The sequence below is a fragment of the Emiliania huxleyi genome (assembly GCF_000372725.1).
Source record: "Emiliania huxleyi CCMP1516 unplaced genomic scaffold EMIHUscaffold_69, whole genome shotgun sequence".
NCBI lineage: Eukaryota > Haptophyta > Isochrysidales > Noelaerhabdaceae > Emiliania > Emiliania huxleyi.
The window spans coordinates 325,804-341,716 of record NW_005196830.1 but is presented as its reverse complement, the minus strand read 5'-3'; the positions used below and the strand labels follow the sequence as shown (position 1 = coordinate 341,716).

The 15,913-nt window shown below is 65.5% G+C and overlaps 4 protein-coding genes across 4 annotated transcripts; 2 read left to right on the top strand and 2 right to left on the bottom strand.

Annotated features, from left to right (window-relative positions):
- Positions 1 to 2,922: 2,922 nt before the first annotated feature.
- Positions 2,923 to 3,447, bottom strand: EMIHUDRAFT_216403 (hypothetical protein; the record flags this gene model as incomplete). Its single annotated transcript, XM_005762173.1, has 2 exons — positions 2,923 to 3,132; positions 3,205 to 3,447. The coding sequence occupies 2 exons, from the start codon at positions 3,445 to 3,447 to the stop codon at positions 2,923 to 2,925; spliced, it is 453 nt and encodes a 150-aa protein (XP_005762230.1).
- A 194-nt stretch (positions 3,448 to 3,641) lies between these two features.
- On the bottom strand, positions 3,642 to 6,263 carry EMIHUDRAFT_438040 (mitochondrial processing peptidase). The gene is made up of 7 exons (XM_005762172.1): positions 5,835 to 6,263; positions 5,382 to 5,630; positions 4,987 to 5,271; positions 4,660 to 4,779; positions 4,419 to 4,475; positions 4,230 to 4,266; positions 3,642 to 4,081 (listed from the first exon to the last, which is right to left on the bottom strand). The coding sequence occupies exons 1-7, from the start codon at positions 6,255 to 6,257 to the stop codon at positions 3,849 to 3,851; spliced, it is 1,404 nt and encodes a 467-aa protein (XP_005762229.1). The 5' UTR covers positions 6,258 to 6,263; the 3' UTR covers positions 3,642 to 3,848.
- Positions 6,264 to 8,466: 2,203 nt separating this feature from the next.
- On the top strand, positions 8,467 to 10,149 carry EMIHUDRAFT_358442 (hypothetical protein). The gene is made up of 4 exons (XM_005762171.1): positions 8,467 to 8,484; positions 8,508 to 9,067; positions 9,472 to 9,615; positions 9,735 to 10,149. The coding sequence occupies exons 2-4, from the start codon at positions 8,608 to 8,610 to the stop codon at positions 10,079 to 10,081; spliced, it is 951 nt and encodes a 316-aa protein (XP_005762228.1). The 5' UTR covers positions 8,467 to 8,484; positions 8,508 to 8,607; the 3' UTR covers positions 10,082 to 10,149.
- Positions 10,150 to 10,664: 515 nt separating this feature from the next.
- Positions 10,665 to 12,990, top strand: EMIHUDRAFT_216399 (hypothetical protein; the record flags this gene model as incomplete). Its single annotated transcript, XM_005762170.1, has 8 exons — positions 10,665 to 11,423; positions 11,546 to 11,650; positions 11,834 to 11,873; positions 11,954 to 12,002; positions 12,120 to 12,175; positions 12,307 to 12,416; positions 12,500 to 12,653; positions 12,764 to 12,990. 8 exons carry the CDS (start codon positions 10,665 to 10,667, stop codon positions 12,988 to 12,990), a joined length of 1,500 nt encoding a protein of 499 aa, XP_005762227.1.
- Between the last annotated feature and the right edge of the window lie 2,923 nt (positions 12,991 to 15,913).

Sequence of the window (15,913 nt, the reverse complement as noted above, 5' to 3'; positions counted from 1 at the left end):
TTTTTTTTTCCCCGGCCCGGTTTAAAACCCCCCCCCGGCCCCACCCTTACCCCCCCCAGGTCCCTCCAAGTGCCTCCCCCCCAAAGCCCTCCACCCCCCCCAAACCTCCCGGAGAGCCCCCCCCCTCCCCCCCACCCCCCCCCGAGACCCCCCCCTGACCCCCCCCCCCCCCCCCCGGCGCAGGTTGCCTTCGAGCGCGAGAAGGCCGCGCTGCGCGCGAGCGTGCAGTCGCTCCGCGCCGACTCGGTGGGGTGCACCGGCCCCGCGCCGCCGCCGAGCGCCCCTGCCGCCGCCGCTGCGCCGGAGCTTGTGACCCCCGAGCCGGCCGCGCGCAAGCCGGGCCTGTCGGGGCGGGAAGGTCGTCCAACGGACCACCTGTCGCCCGGGGCGGCGCTCGAAGGCGGGTCGCCAATAAAGCGGGGGGAGGCGGGGGGGCCGAGGGAGGGGCCGGTGGAGGGTGCAGCGGAGGAGGAGCTCAGCCCCGCCGCCATCCAGCTGCACCAGCGCATACAGGCATTGCAGCGCAAGCTCTCGCTGGGCTCCACGACGCCATCGCCACCCGGGCCGTGAAGCGGTAGGTAGGTAGGTAGAAAGGTGAAGAACAGCCAAGAAGCGGAAACTTTCAGAGAGGGAGTAAATAAAAAATCCAACGCGGTGTCCCGCTGCCGCGGCCTTTGAGGCTTTGATGAAACGTTGCTCGTTGGCTCGATCGCGCCGCCGCGGTCGCGCTGGGCCTGTACGAGGGACCCGCGGTGAACTCCGGCCTGGCTCTTGCACTGATCGCTGTGCTCGTGGTCAACGCTTTCAACTCTATCCGTACGCGCGCTACTGTGCAGCGCGTCTTGCATCTTCGCAAGCTGCTCCCCTCGTCGGCCTCACTCTCCTCGAAGGAGCACATTAACCCGTTCGTCGACGAGCTCATGCTCGTTTTCGAGATGACTGGACTTATCATCGACACGGCCACCCCGAAGTTTGTCGGTGCATCCGTGCCGCTGCTCACGGCGCAGGAGCACTCTCACCACCCTGGGGTGTCGACGGGCCCCCGGGGGCGACGGGGGTGCTCTCCGGCCGCGGCGGCCGAAAACGGGGGTCTCCAATAAGGTCCAATAATGAAGTGATCCACTTGATCCAAGGGTGCCATTGTGCTCTACTACAAACGTTGTGTAAGATGCCCAAGTCTCAGACGCTGGATCCTTAGCGGAGCTGAGTTCTGACGGTGTGAACACGAGCAACCGGAGTGACGACCGGGACCGGGCCGCACGCCGGGAGTGCCCCGACTAGCAGTGACTGGCGCGGATGAGTGAATGAGAGGTCGCTATCTGTGGGAGATGTGTTGTTAAAGACTAGGACTGCCTATCTCTCGCTGAAAGGAACCTCTCATTCGCTCGTCCGCACCCGTCACCGCTCACGGAGTGCTCCGCGTGCCGCACCGGCCGCCGCCGGCCGCCGGCCGCTTACGCGGTAACGGAACAGTGTTACTACTCCGCAACGTTGAGCTGGATCAAACTGAATAGTGCTCCTGAAAGCCCTCTCTCTGGGCTCTGCCACACAGTAGCAGCTCACGACACTAGCAGCTGGTGTGGCTGTATTTGTAGCCATTTTTAGGCTTCAACTGGTCCCAAAATAGAGAGAGAGTAGCAACACCTCATGAAATCAGTCAAAAAAGCCCCAAAAAATCGGCGCCTGCGGCGGGCTACCTGGGGCGCAGCCCCAGACCCCCTTGACTGGGGGGACCCCCCGCGAGAGCACCCCCGTCGCCCCCGGGGGCCCGTCGAGACCCCAGGCTCACCACTCGTGGCACGCGACGGCGTACAAGGGGAGGGAGCACGGCCTCTGGCGTTGGTCGTGGCTCGATGCATTCGGCAGGTTGGTGCTGCTTCAGTCGGGCCCGCTCTCCCTTGCGAGTATTGGCGGCGTTGAGGCGGGCACGCTGCCCTTCTTTTTCCTGCCCGTCTTCCTGCCCTTTGTCCGCTCCTCCATCTCGTCCCTCTTCGTCTTCCACGGGCTGGAGGAGATTGAGCACGGCGCGCTGACCGGTCAGTGCCTCACCGACAAGTCCTACCTCTTCTGGCGTATCGTGGCGTGGCTCGGCCACATTGGCTTCTTGTGCATTCACCTCCTGCTGCCCCCCGTCGTGCGCATTCTCTGGCAGCCGGCGGTGTTGCTCCGCCCGCGCTGCTACGGCGACCTTGTCCTCTACTACCTAGTGATGTTCCCCACGATGGTCGCAACGGTGTGGTGGATGTTGTGGCACTTTGTGCTCGATCTTCCCGAGTCGCAGCGCGCCTACTCCTTTGCCATGGACTTTATGCACAAGCTCGCCCACGAGCGCGGTCTTAGGTTCGAAGTGGTCAAGACGGGTACCTACGCCCTGAAGATGTGACGTGGGCAAGCTACCTCCAACGGTAGGTAGCTGCTAACCCGCGGAGGAACGGCTGCGAGCAGCACAGCTCTCCCCACCCGCCATGTATATTTTCCACGCGTCCCCCCGCCGCCCATGTACGTGCGTATCTTTGCTCGCGGTCGTTCCTTCCACTCCCGTCGTGAGGCGCCTTTTTTTAGTATTAGTGACAAGTGAGCTGGAAGATGGAGAACATATGCGTCACGGGGGAGGTCGGAGGAGAGTTTGCTGTTTTTCGTGTGAGAGTTTTTTTTCTGGCGCGAGAGTGGAGAGAGAGAGGCACACTCATCAACGGCTGCTATCCTCTAATGTACATACTCTAACGCCGGCCCCGCTAAAACACCAAAGGCCGTCACACCGTCCCTTCCGCAGCGGGCTATACTTCGTCTCAGGCCGCCTCCTCGCTCCCGCCCCCAAACGGGAGTGAGAGTGAGAGAGCCGCATCCCGAGGGGATTGCGCGGCCGGCCGTCATTGGCTGGGAAGGGGACACGGTGTGGCAAAGCGAGCAGGGCCTGCCGCTCTAGCCCAGCAGGAAGTAAGCCTTGGCCGTGTCGACGGCCGACGCAGTCACCTCGTCTACGTCGAGCGCCTTGAGCGCCGGGAAGGGCCGCGGCTCTGGGCCCGTACTGACGATGACCGTCTCTCCAACACGGACCTCAAAGACACCTCGGCGCGGACGTTCGGCGTTGATGCTCACTTGCAGCGGCGTGTCAGTGCCATCGAGCGCTGCCTCAATCCCGCCGGCAATCTTTTTCGCCCGCGTTTTGAAGACAGATCATTGCTTGCATGCCTCAATCTCGACCGCGGGAAAGGCGAGCACAGCTGCATCGACGGGCGGCGCTGGCTGAAGCGCTGTTGCCGCCTCGTCGGGAAGGCTCAGCCGAGCAACCAGGTCGGCTTTGCGCCCCGACACGGGCAGGCCTGCGCTGCGCAGCTTCTCCTTGAGCTGCACGACGGTGCAGCTGGCGAGGTTTTCACTGGCGCACATGCGAGTCGAAGGCACGGATAGCCGAACAGCGGCCAGCATCGGCCACATCACCCGCATTGCTGCGAGCCGAGCAGGCCGCCTGCCTGAGCACTGGCCTGGTTCGGCCGCGCCAACAGGGGCCGGAAAGAATTCTTAAGATACAAGCCTCTCTCACAGCACACTGGCACGACAAGGGCGCAAAGAATTTTCCGCTCACAAGCGCGGAGTCTAAATGACCTAGGCGGCTCCAAGCTTGGGCAAAAAACGAGTCCGGCGGATAACATAATCATCATGAAGTTTCTATCTATACCGTACGTCACGACTCGCGGGGGGGGCCGGCACTCTCCCTCCGCCAGCCGCGGTCCTGCAAAGCAAGCAAAAGCGCCGCGTCGCCCTCCCTGCCGGAGGGCGCGCCGCTTGAGCTCTGCGGCCCGCCTCTGCGCGGAGGGCGCGCTGGCGGCGGCCGCGAGGCGCGCGGCCTAGACCCTGTTCCAGTAGGTTCCGCGGCGGAGCGAGTTGATGTCGCCGATGTACTTGAGGTTGGAGCCGATGGCGGCGAAGGAGACCTCCTGGTCCCAGCAGACCTTGTCGGCGACGCGCTTGACGTCGGCGGCGGTGATGTCGTCGACGCGGGCGAGCGTCTCGGCGAGGTTCATCCGGCGGCCAAAGGTGAGCAGCTGCCGCCCGATCTCCTCCGCGGTGGGGGAGGTCCCTGTGGGGCGGTGTCGAGGGCGCGTCAGACTGCGAGGGGAGAGACAGAGTGGCCGCTCGTCCTTGGGCTCGCGGCAAGAGGGAGGCGACCGGCGGCGTGTGCTGGCCGCGGAGGGAGGGAGTCTGTTCCGCATCTAGGGCTGCGGTGCCGTCCATCTGCTGCAGCAGGTTGTACTTGAGCTGCGCCTGCGGGCGGGCGGGGGCAGATGCGTCGGTGGACGGTGGGACGCGGTGCCGTCGGGGCGGCGGCGGAGCGGGCGAGGCGGCTCTCGACAGAAAGAGGGCAGCGTGAAGCGTCTCGGAAGTGTCTCGGGAGCGTCTCGGGATGGCACTCAGACCTTTCCGCGCGCGAGGTCCTCGTCGCTCACCCCCTGCGTGAGCGCGAGCATCTCGTCCTGCGGCAAGGCGGAGGCGGGGTTAGGCAGAGGCAGGGTGAGGCAGAGGCAAGGTGAGAGCGCCTCTGGCAGGGGGCTGCCTGCCCCCCGCAACTTCACGTCTACAGATTGGCAGGAGCCCCGCGGCACTCGGGGTGCGTGCCCGAAGGTGTGTGGGGCGGGTGCGGTGGGATGCTGGCGGCGCCTGCAGGATCTGGAACAGCGTCGAGTAATCGTCGTAAGAGTCGAGGTTCGCCGTCACGTACACGCCGAAGAGGCCCGTGTCGTTGTAGCAGGTGCAAAAGGGCTGCACCTGCTCCGCGACCTGCGGCAGGGAGGAGCAGGGCGTGGGGCGGCACACGGGAGAGGCGGCGCGAGCACACCGGGGAGCGTGTGTGTGTGTGTGTTTGGGGGGTCGGAGGGGCGCGTGCTCCGTCAGAGAGGTGGAGAGGGTGCGGCCGAGACTTGCGCTTGTCGATGGCGAGCACCATCGCGGCCAATCTCGGCCGGCCTCGGCTCCTCTCGCGCGCACCTTGTACTTGTCGAGGGCGAGCACCATTGGCGCGGTCGCGTACTGCATGTTTGACGACTTCTTGTCGTAGGTGCCCAGCAGCGACTGGCACAGCATCAGCGTAAACACGTCGGGGTCCGTCCACTTGAGACCCTCGAAGGCGAGCGCGAAGTTGGCGGCCGGCATGTCCTCCTTGAAGTCGCGCACGTCCGCGCCGCAAAAGAGGGAGGCGTGGTTCTCGTAGTCGTGGCCCGCAGGCGCGACGGTGGGCACGCCGCCAAAGTACTCGCTCGCGAGGTCGAGGACCTGGACGAGGGCGGGGAGAGGGTCAGCCGACAGTCCGAGGCCTCACCCTCTCGCGAGGCCGGCGGCATCGTGGAAAGCGTTGCTGCTGCAACCGCTCCTACTGCTGGCGCCTGGTCGTGCTCGACGGCGCCCGCGGCGGCGAGCACCATGCGCGGCGCCGTGTAGTGCGTCTTGACGTAGCGACTGATGTCGTCCGCGGTGATCGAGTTGATGTTCTCGGTCGGCCCGAGGATCGTGCGCGCGAGCGGCGTGCCGACGTACGCCACCTCGTGCAGCCGGTCGAAGACCACCTCCTCGATCTGGCTCTCGACCTCCTCCATCTCGCGCAGAATCACCTGCCGCTCGTTCTCCACCGCCGCCTGCGCGCGGCGCACCGACATCGCTCAGGTCCCGCCTTTCGCGGACGGCGCGGCGGGGCGCGGCGGCTGCCGCGCGCAGCGGCAACGATGGCGTGCCGGCGGCGGCGGCGGCGGCGTGCGGCCGCTGCGCTGAGCGCGCAGCCCAGGGGAGAACAGGCGCATGAGCGCGCGCAGGCGCGGAGCGGTCGGGGTTGCGGCGCGCGCCGGGCTGAAGGTCGAGTTTAGCAGGATATCGGACAGCAGCTCCACCGCCCTCGGCACGTCCTGCTTGAGCACCTTGGCATAGTACACCGTCTGCTCGCGCGAGGTGTACGCGTTGAGGTGCCCTCCCATGTTCTCCACCTCCATCTCCAGCTGCCGCGTGTTCCGCTTGGCGGTGCCCTTGAACGACATGTGCTCCAGGAAGTGAGCCACGCCGTTCGTGGCGTCGGACTCATACCGGCTGCCAGTGTCTATCCAGACTCCCAGCGTAGCAGTGTCACCGCCTGTGCTCTCTGTGGCGACGCGCATCTGGTTCGGCATCGTCGCCACGTGGGTGGGCGGCTGCACCGCCGCGACGGCGCTGCTGTACGCGCGCGCCGCGGGCCTGGCGACGCGTCGCTGCGCCAGTCTGGTGAGCTGCTGCATGTGTGGCGGTGCGCAAGAGAGCAAATCCGCCGCGTATTTTTTCAGCGCATCGCCTGGGCTGCGACGCGGGAAGGGTCCCGGCCCCAACCCTTCTCCCACAAGACCGGCCACGGCTACGGGTCAAGGCGCATCGCGGTTTCTACCACGACGCGATCTTTGTCAAGCGCAACAACTTCAACCTGCTGCTCCGCGAGACGTTCGTTCGGTCGGTCGGCGGCGGCTTTGCGCCCACCGCCGTTCTCAAGCTGCGCCGCCTCGCGCGCAAAGTCGCGCGCGGCAGCGTTGACCGCACAGCCTACTCGCCCAAGTACTCGCTCTCTTTTATGTCCCACCATGCAGAGCGCATCTCTCTCTCTGTCGTGTGCGAGGGCCGAGGCGTGAACCGCGCCATTCGCTCTCACCTGGCAACCCTGTCTGCACGTCTCGCGCGCGCGTGAACAGGGAGGCTCCAGGCCCCAAATGACGTGTGAGTGTTAGAGTTGTTTGTGTTTGCCCTGTTGAGGTCGGGCACTTGGAGCACTTGGAGTGCAGTCATCAACCGCACATCCAGGGCCGGGGAACTCACGCAAGGACTCTCACGCCCCCCCCCTTTGGGAGGTTCCCCGGAGGGAGGTTCGTGTCATGAGAGAAGATACACCCCTCCGTGTATCTAGACGGGCGGAAGATACACTGAAGATACACTTATGCGGAGATACACGGCCCAGCCCAAACGAAGAGGTGTATCTTCATATGAAGATACACCGCGGCCCAAACGAAGAGGTGTATCTTGACGGAGCGCGTTCATAGTGAAGATACACGTAAGCGGGAGCGGCAGTTGCTCATGCCGCTGGAGGGGCTCGGCCCGCCCTTTGAGGGCCCCAATGGCATCATGTTCCGCGCCGGCTTCTGGAAGGGCAAGCCCGTGGTTCTCCGCATGTCGTCCGCGTCCAGCACCGGCTACGAGAACGTGTTCCAGCAGGGCGGCAGCAAGAAGCGCAACCGTCCCTTTGTCGCCAAGTTCAAGCGGGTCGGCGAGAAGACTCAGCGCCACCTGCCCGACTCGAACAGCGCGACAGCCGAGGAGGCGGCCGCCAAGCTGGCCTACCACCACGAGTACGGGTCGGAGCTGCCGCCGCCTGCAGCTCGCCAGCCTCGCCGCTCCCCGGAGGTGCGCTCCTGAGCCCGCACCCATCCTGGCTGCGCTCAGTCCTCCTTCCCTGGGCTGTAGGAGATGGCGGCAGAGCGGGCGGTCAAGGAGGCGCGCAAGCAGGCCAGGCGGCCGCAGAGGCCGCCGCTCACGCCCGCGCCGGCGCAGCCTCCACAGTCTCCTCTCACGGGTCCCGGCGTGCCGTGTGTGCCGGTAATCCCTCTCCCCATGGGCTACCACCCCCTCCCCTCGGAGCCAGTCATCCCTGTGGGCCCTGTGGGTGAGCCCCAGCCAGGCCAGTGCCAGCACTCGTGGGACCCAGCCACCTGCGCCCTCTGCAACTGGTCCTGGGGCGCCCGGCGCTGAGATACACTCAAGATACACTCGAAGATACACTTCGTAGATACACCGGAGGAATGTTATAAAGTGTATCTTTGAAAATGTATAGTCAAGTGTATCTTTGGCTATCACTCGAACTTTGGACAAGGGAATCGCCAGAAGAGGGGGGCGTGAGAGTCCTTGGAACTCAGGGCGTCACTTTTCAGAGAGAGAGATTTTTAGCCAATTTTTTGTTGTCACTTTTCTGAGTGGTGCCCGTCTAGCCGCAAACGCGGAGAAGAGAATCTCTCTCTCTCTCTCAAACGCGGCGCCCCGAAATGCTGGTCAATCTAGGGGGTCTTTCGACCGAGTCTGTGAGTCCTGGCCGCCTCCTGGTGAAGGGCGGTGGTGGCAAGCTCTCGAACGGAGATGGTGCGGGAGAGTACGGTGGTACGGGTGCTCCAGGGGATCCAGGCAGGGGGTCACGACACGCATCCTCTCTCTCTCTCTCCGACCCTTCACGAACCGAAAGATAGGTAGGTAGGTTGGGGACGACACTGCTTCTGCAGCGTGCACCTCGTTACTGTAAGCTGTAACCGTGTATGTATGTAATCGCCGTGCGTGTTTGTTATGATGTGTTTGTTACGATGAACACACCAGTGAGGGAGGGCGAGACGATCGAGGGGTCCCGTACCATGCGGAATCGACCCTATCCAGTGCTCAAGTGCTCAAGGTAGGCTGGTCAATATGGCGCCCTATCCGGCTTGGAGCCTGAACCCTGGCGGTGTGTGCGTTCTGCGTTGTCGGTAATCGCCAGCCAACGTCCAACGATTGGCTCGACTCTTTCAGACTTCCCTACCCCACCCTCGCCGTCGCCGTTTCCGGCCGGTTCGCGTCGGCGGGCACATGCCCACGACCGACGTCTACCGCGAGGCGGAGAAGCGGTGGCGCCACTCGCTCCAGGAGCCCGGCGAGGAACTAATCGACTTTGAGCTCGCCGACGATCGAGTCCGCCGGGTGGATGTGGCGGCCGACGCGCCCGACTGGCTGCGCGGCGCGCAGCTGTACGCGTTGTGTGGTGTCGATGGCTTCCGCTTCCTTCGCTGCCCGTTCTCGCCAGAGGAGGAGCTCCGCTGGAGCCACGCCGCCCTCGCCGCATGGACGGAGCCCGAGGCGAGCGAGTCCAACCTCGACCTGACGCACGCCGGCGAGCGGGGCGCGCTGTGGGCGCAGCACGAGGCGGCGCCGTCCTCGTCGGCGCTGCGGCACCTGAGCTGGGTCACGCTCGGCTACCACTACCAGTGGAGCGAGAGGCGGTACGATGAGGCGAGGCGCTCCCCCTTCCCGCCGGCGCTCGGCGCGCTAGGTGCTCGCATGCACACCACGGCCCGCAGATGAGCCTGTCGCTCATAACATGCACCGCGCTCACGCACACACGCACACACGCACACACGCACACACGCACACACGCACACACGCACACACGCACACACGCACACACGCACACACGCACGCACGCACACACGCACACACGCACACACGCACACACGCACACACGCACACACGCACACACGCACACACGCACACACGCACACACGCACACACACACACGCACACACACACACGCACACACACACACACACACACGCACACACGCACGCACGCACGCACGCACACGCACGCACACGCACGCACACACACGCACACACACGCGCCGCAAGCACCGTGTCACAGCCAGGCCCAGTGGTTGAGTGGACCAGGCGCGTCTAGGCGCGGACCTCGGCCGCGCCGTCGGCCAGCCGCTGCGCCCCGAGGCTGCGATCGTCAACTACTACGCGCCCCGCTCCTCGATGGGAGGGCATTGCGACGACGCCGAGCCGTGCCAGGACGCGCCGATCGTCTCGCTCTCCTTTGGCACGCGGCGCCCTCCCCGCCTTGCCCCTCCCGCCCTGCCACCCTCCTGCCCCGCCCTCGCCTCCTGTCCCGCTCCAGCTCCGCCGAGGTCGCTCACGCCCGCGTGTGAGCCCCTCCAGGCCTCTCCGCCACCTTCCTGCTTGGAGGGCCCTCCCGACACGCCGCGCCGCTGGCGATGCGGGTCCGCTCGGGCGACGTGGTGGTGCAGGGCGGCGCCTCGCGCGGCTGCTACCACGGTGTCGCGCGCGTCCTGCGAGGCACCGCGCCCGCTCGCTTGCGCGAGGCGGCCAGCGCCGGCGGCGGCGGCGGAGGCGGCGACGACTTGCGGGGCGTGGCGGAGTGGCTCGAGCGCGGCCGTATCAACATCAACGTGCGGCAGGTCGGGCCGGAGGCCGGGTGGGACGAGGATCCGGATGCAGCGGCGGCAGTGTTGGCCGGCGGCCGCCGGTGTCGGGACGACGGGTGATCAGCCGAGCGGAGTGAGGCTTCCTTCTCTTCTTTTTCGTTCGAGCGTGCATGCGTGCACGTGGAGCGTACCGTCCGCATGGTCGCGACGCGGCCCCAACCAGGGCGGCATGACCGATGTTTTTGAACTTCGGTGGGCGGCCGTAGACAACGTGCGCCTTCTCTTCAGGCGGCGCCGGAGGACCATCATTCGTTCAGCTTCAGGTCGCCCGAGGAGAATTCGACGGGTGGCAGCGGAGCGCCGGCAGCCTGCAGCCGCTAGCGAGCACCACGAAGGCGCAAAGCCTGATGGGCGGTGCCCTGGCGAGTAGAGACCACGCCTGCTATTCACAGCACAAGCCCTCGCCGGGAGCTCGAGCTGCGCAGCGAAAACCAGACGGATCCCCCTGTGAAAAGGTGAGGCGTGGTCTCCTCTCGCTAGGCCAATCAAAAAGAAAAAACAGTGCCCACTTGAAGGCACGCACCGAAGGATTATAGGCACGCCCAGGCAACTGCCTCGGCCTCTCGCTCTCGCTCTAGACGTCTCTTCCATTGCCGCTTGTCGTTGCGCAGCAGTGCACGAACTTGACAACGTGTCTGTCACGATGTGGCCACGCCGCTTCGCTCGCCGCGCCGCTCCACCGCCGCTGCTCGCATTGCCTTCGGTCCTGCTGCGGCGCTGCTCCTCGACCCGCAGCCACGCCGCACCGCTGAGCGACGAGCGCATCATGCAGCCGGCAAGTGAGCACGGCCGCTGGCTGCAGCTCGTGCCCGCCTGCCTCTCCGGCGCGTCCATCGGCACCTACCTGGCCACGCCGGCCGTCCTCGGGCCGCACATCTGCCGGGCGCAGGGCGTCGTGGCCCAGATGCCGACCGACTTTGCCTTCAGCGCAATCCCGCAGGCGGCCGTCCTGGGCGGCGCGACGAGCGCCGTCGCCAGCGTCCTCCTCGCGCCGCACGTGGCGCGCATGGGCACGCGGCGGATCGCGCTCGCCGGCGCATGCCTCTTCCCGGGCGGCATGCTTCTCGCCGCGCTCGCGGTTCATGCCAATCACTGGCCGTTGTACGCCTTCAGCACCACCGTCGTCTCTGGGCTCGGCTTCTGGTGCGTCTATCCGCAGATGCCGCCCTTCCTCGCCACCAAGTGGTTCGCCGACGGCCGCCGCCGCGGGCTCGCGCTCTCCCTCTACTTCGCCGCCTTCGGCTCGGGCCTCTTCTTCGCGACGCCCTTCCTCGAGGCCGTGCTCGCCGCCTGCCGCCTGCCGCCCACGCGGCTCGGAGGCCTCGACCTCCTCGGCACCGACGCGCTCTCCACGGGCGCGCGAATCGGAGAGCGGATCGCGCAGCTGGACGGAGCCGCCGCAGTCCCTTGCGTCGCCGCGACGGCGCGCGACCTCTGCCTTCGCGCACCCTCCCGGAGGCTCCTCGGAGCGCCTCTCTGGACCGAGTGTCTCCTGGACCCTCCGTCTCCTGGACCCTCCCGCAGGCGCGCGACCTCTCCGCCAGCGGCTTCGCGGACTCGCTCCGCGAGGGCGTCTTCCTCCTCGACGGCGCGAGCGGCGCAGCGGAGGCCCTCGCCGCCCTCGCAGGCGTCAACTTCGGGCTGCTGGCGATCGCGGCGCTCACCTTCCGCCTGCCGGAGCCGGCGGCGCCGCACTCACTTCCGCCTGCCGAGGGCCGCCCAGGCGGACGCTCTGCTGCTCCGGGCGGCGGCGAGAGTGGCAGCGGGGGCGGTGCTGAGGGCGGCGGCGGGTTGGATTTGGCCGCCGCGCAGCGCACGCCGCAGCTGTGGCTGCTGGCGGGCGGCACGCTCGGTCTGCCCGCTGTCTGCCCGCTGGCTCGCCTCCTTCTCCTCGAACCTATCTCCCAGAGCGCTCCCGGAGCCTGCCCGTAGGCCTGTCGATGGCGGGGCTGCCCTTCCTCTCGGTCGGCAAGCTGATGATGTCCGACCTCGGCTCGGCCGCCGCCGCCGCGGCAGTGGCGGGAGGCGCGGCGACGGGAGCGGTGGGCGCGGCGGCGGCCACGGCGGCGGTCGCTGGCTACCCTCAGCTCATCTCGAGCGCCAACATTGGCGGGCGGCTGCTGTGGGGCCCAATCGGCGACGCGGCGGGCTGCGGTCGGACGCTCTGCCTTGTCGGCATTGCTTTGCCCGCCTGCTTGCTCGCCGGCACGCCTCGCCCGCCCACCCTCAAACTCCGTCCGCGCGGCTGCGGGCGGCGCTACTTGACGCCCGTCGCCGCCCAACAGGCATGCCGCTCGCGACGCGCGCACTCGCGGGCGGCGCCGACCCCGAGACCGCCCTCACTCTCTTCCGTGCCGCGACGTGCGTCAATGTCGGCGCTTACGCGGGCGTGCCGGTGCTTCTCGCGCCGGCGACCGCCACGTTGCACGGCGCCGGGCCTCTGTGCGGTCTATGCAGAGTGTTGGAATGGAGCGGTAGGCGACTGCGGACCTGTTTGGCTCAGCCGACGCTGCGGCCATCTACCAGCGCATCGGCGCGACCATCACTTTCGCCTCGCCCCTCGGCGCCGCCGTGTGCACGCGCTTGCGCGATGGCGCCTATGCGCAGCACGCAGCGGCGCTGACCGAGCTGTGTGACGAGGCCACTTTCGCCGCCACGTTCGGCGCGGAGCCTCGCCCGGCTCGCCCACGGCCCAGCCCCGCTCGCCACACAGTCAAGTGACCTCGCAACACTGTCACGCAGGCGCGCCGCCCGCCGCGCTCGAGCAGCTGCTGGCCTCCAAGGCGGTGACGCTGCCGCTGCTGCTGCACATCGCGCCAGAGGGAACGCCCGACCCGACTCCGCTGCTGTACGACGGCGCATTCTGCGCGCTCGGGAGCTGCGCGGCGCTCGCGTGCGCGTGCAACGGCGCCGCCTTTGCGCTGCCTCGGCCTTACGGGGGCTCCCGTAGGGAGATCTGCCGCAGATGATATCTGGATTCTGCACTAGTGTCTGGTTATACACGCAATACAGAGTGTGCTGCTGCCTGCTCTTCAGCTCTTGCCCTCTTGTCTAGAGCCGTAGAGTCTACTACACGTAAACTTTAGGCTTGGAGCCTGTGGAAGGGTGTCGCTGGAATATGCGTCCGTCCATGTTATTCACAGACCTTTTGTTAAAGCAAACCGTACTATCTACTTTTTCGCGCACACGAACAGCTCTCTGTCTCTCACACATAGAGGTTGGGTAGCGCGGCATCGGCGCGGTGACTGTGCTGTGTGCAAAGGGAAGGGTCATATTGTGTGTTCGCGAGCTGGGAATAAGCTGGCACGGCTTCTGACCGCTCGCTCGCGTCTCGACTACCAGACTGCCGGTCTACAGGCTAACGGACTAAGCTCTACAGACTACAGTCACTGACGTATGCTAAGTCCTACATGGACATGGAGGCGTGCCTTCATTTGCACAACGAACCCGGCACAGACAGAGACTGTCTACCAGGCTCGGGAGGGCTGCAACGGTTGGGTCACTGAGCGCCGCCTATGGTCACTGGGGCTGGGTCGCGGCGCTGGAACCTGTAGGAATCACGAGCCATCGAAACGGTGCGAAGACGCACAACTCCATCCATTTGGCACGGTTGCGGGTTGGCGCTGTGGGCGAGGACGCGGTGCCAGCGGCTCCACGCGCTTTCGTCTCTGCCGCTCCTTTCTGGCGACACCCAGCTCTGTCCATGATGTAGATGGCCGGTGCACCCGTCAACCGGCGATGAAGGGAGGGGGGGTCGGGTTGGTGAAAAGAGAATTTTAGAACCAAGTGCTCCAACCAAGCTCCCTCGCACAACACTGGGCACGGGACTGGCGCGCACTGGCACTAACACAGGTACACCGAAAAGAGAATTCTTAAAGCGCCTCTCTCACAGCACACTGGCACGACCAGGGCGCGGACTTGCGCGGACTGGCACACACACCGGCTCACCACCGGAGCCGCCTAAGCGACTCCGTTAAGAACGGCAAATGCACTCCGTGGTGAAAAGAGAAAGCGGAGAGAAAACAAGAACACAACGCGCTCTCTCACGATTGGGCTGGCTGTTTTCTTCTTGTTCTGCGTTCTGCGCTCTCTCACATGACAAGCGATCCCACGACAGCGAGTGTGGGGACTACATGAACATGATCCGTACGTGAAGGGTGGAGGGGCCCGTCCGCAGAGCTAGGCGGCGCGGGCACCCCCCACTGGGGCCGAGGACAAAAGGCCGTTTGCCGCATGCTTGTTCTTGGTCCATCCAGTTGGTGCGCATCTTGCGCGCCTGCTTGTTGATGTTTTCGGCGTCGCCCGCCACCGCCGCCATGGAGATCAAGAAGATCCCGGCCTGCTGCGGCGGCGCGGCCGGTCGAGGCCGGGCTCGGCCCGGCCCGCGACGGCTGGCCGCCGACGAGCGCGCTCGCGCTGCTCGTCAAAATGGCGGCGGTGGCGATTGCGGCGACGGTCGTTCAGTCGTACAGCGCTCAGGCGTCTGTCTTCTGTCGTCTGTTGTCGCATTTCGCACACTTCTACCTCGAATTCTTCTACCCCCACGACTCGGAACGCGAATGTGACAGGACCATCGGGTCCTTCAGCCACCAAAGTGAGATCACCTGGAGATCACCCGAGAGCAGCTGAGCCTGCCTCTGGCCTCGCCTCCCTCTCCTTCAGGCATTCCCGTGGCATCCTATGGGTCGTCTAGAGTATCGACCTCTGGCGAGTCAGCCAGCCCCACTTTGCGGGCGCCATGAAGTACAGCGATCGCCACCTCGCTGGCCTCTTCGCAGGCCCCCCCGACCGCGTCGAACTCATCGGCGCGGGCTCTCTCGGCTACGGGACCGGCCCCAGCTTCGGCTGAGGGCTGACAAGCTGCCGAGCCCAAATCACTGTGAGAGTCGTGATTTCTTGTTGGTTTTCTAAAATCTCTCTCTCTCTCTCTGGAGATCTGCTGCGTGTGGTGGACGACAAAGGAGGAGGCGCTCGCCGACGCCGCCCCATACACCGTCCGGTCCGTGTTGGTGCCCACCGCTTCCCATAGGAACAAATAGAGTTGTTTGGTATTGATCACCCGCCCGCCGTCCCGGCGGTCCCGCAGCTCGCGCACATCTCCCTCTTAACCCACCTGTAACATCACATAATGGTATTGCTAAAAATCTCTCTCTCTTTCCTTGGCGAACACGTGGAGGAACTGCTGAAGAAAGAAAGAAAGAACGAAAACAGACAACCCAAGGGAGGGATGGGAGGACGGCACGCCGCCACCACACAGGGATTTTAAGGAGAGGTGTGTGGTGCGCTAGCCGTCGCCCACCCTACCTAGGGAGTCTGCCTCTTCCTATCTCTCTTCGCAGTCTCTCGCCGCTTCTCGCTGCAACCTTCATGCCACCTCGCGGTCGTCCCACTCTCGTCGTTCTCTCCCTTGTCATTTCCTCCTCTGTCGCGTCGTTCCCTTGGGAGAAACTGCTGAAGAGCATTCCGCTCGGCGCAATTTTGACCGCGCAAGATAAAGGGGTGGCTAAGGGCTCTGCACGCAAGGCGCCCGCGTCGCAGACGCGGTACCATTGACAAATCTGCAATACACCCCCACACGAGCAAATAGCAAAATCCGAATACCGTGCAGGAATCCGACGATGTGGGACGCAAGCCTTCAGCTGGTGCCAAGACATTCGTAAAATTGAAGCCAAGAACGGCCGCCAAATCCGTGCTTTCGGAGCAACTGAGGGAAAGCCGCTGATCGAGCCCAGCGTGCCCGCGGCCGCCTCCCGCGCAGCAGCGCCTCTGGGGACGACACGCGCTGCGGAATCGGATCGAGCCCATGGAGGAGGAGGACGCAGTCGGCGAATTGGAGGAGGAGAGGAGGAGGGCGCAGTCGACGAATGGGAGGAGGAGGGCGCAGTTGACATT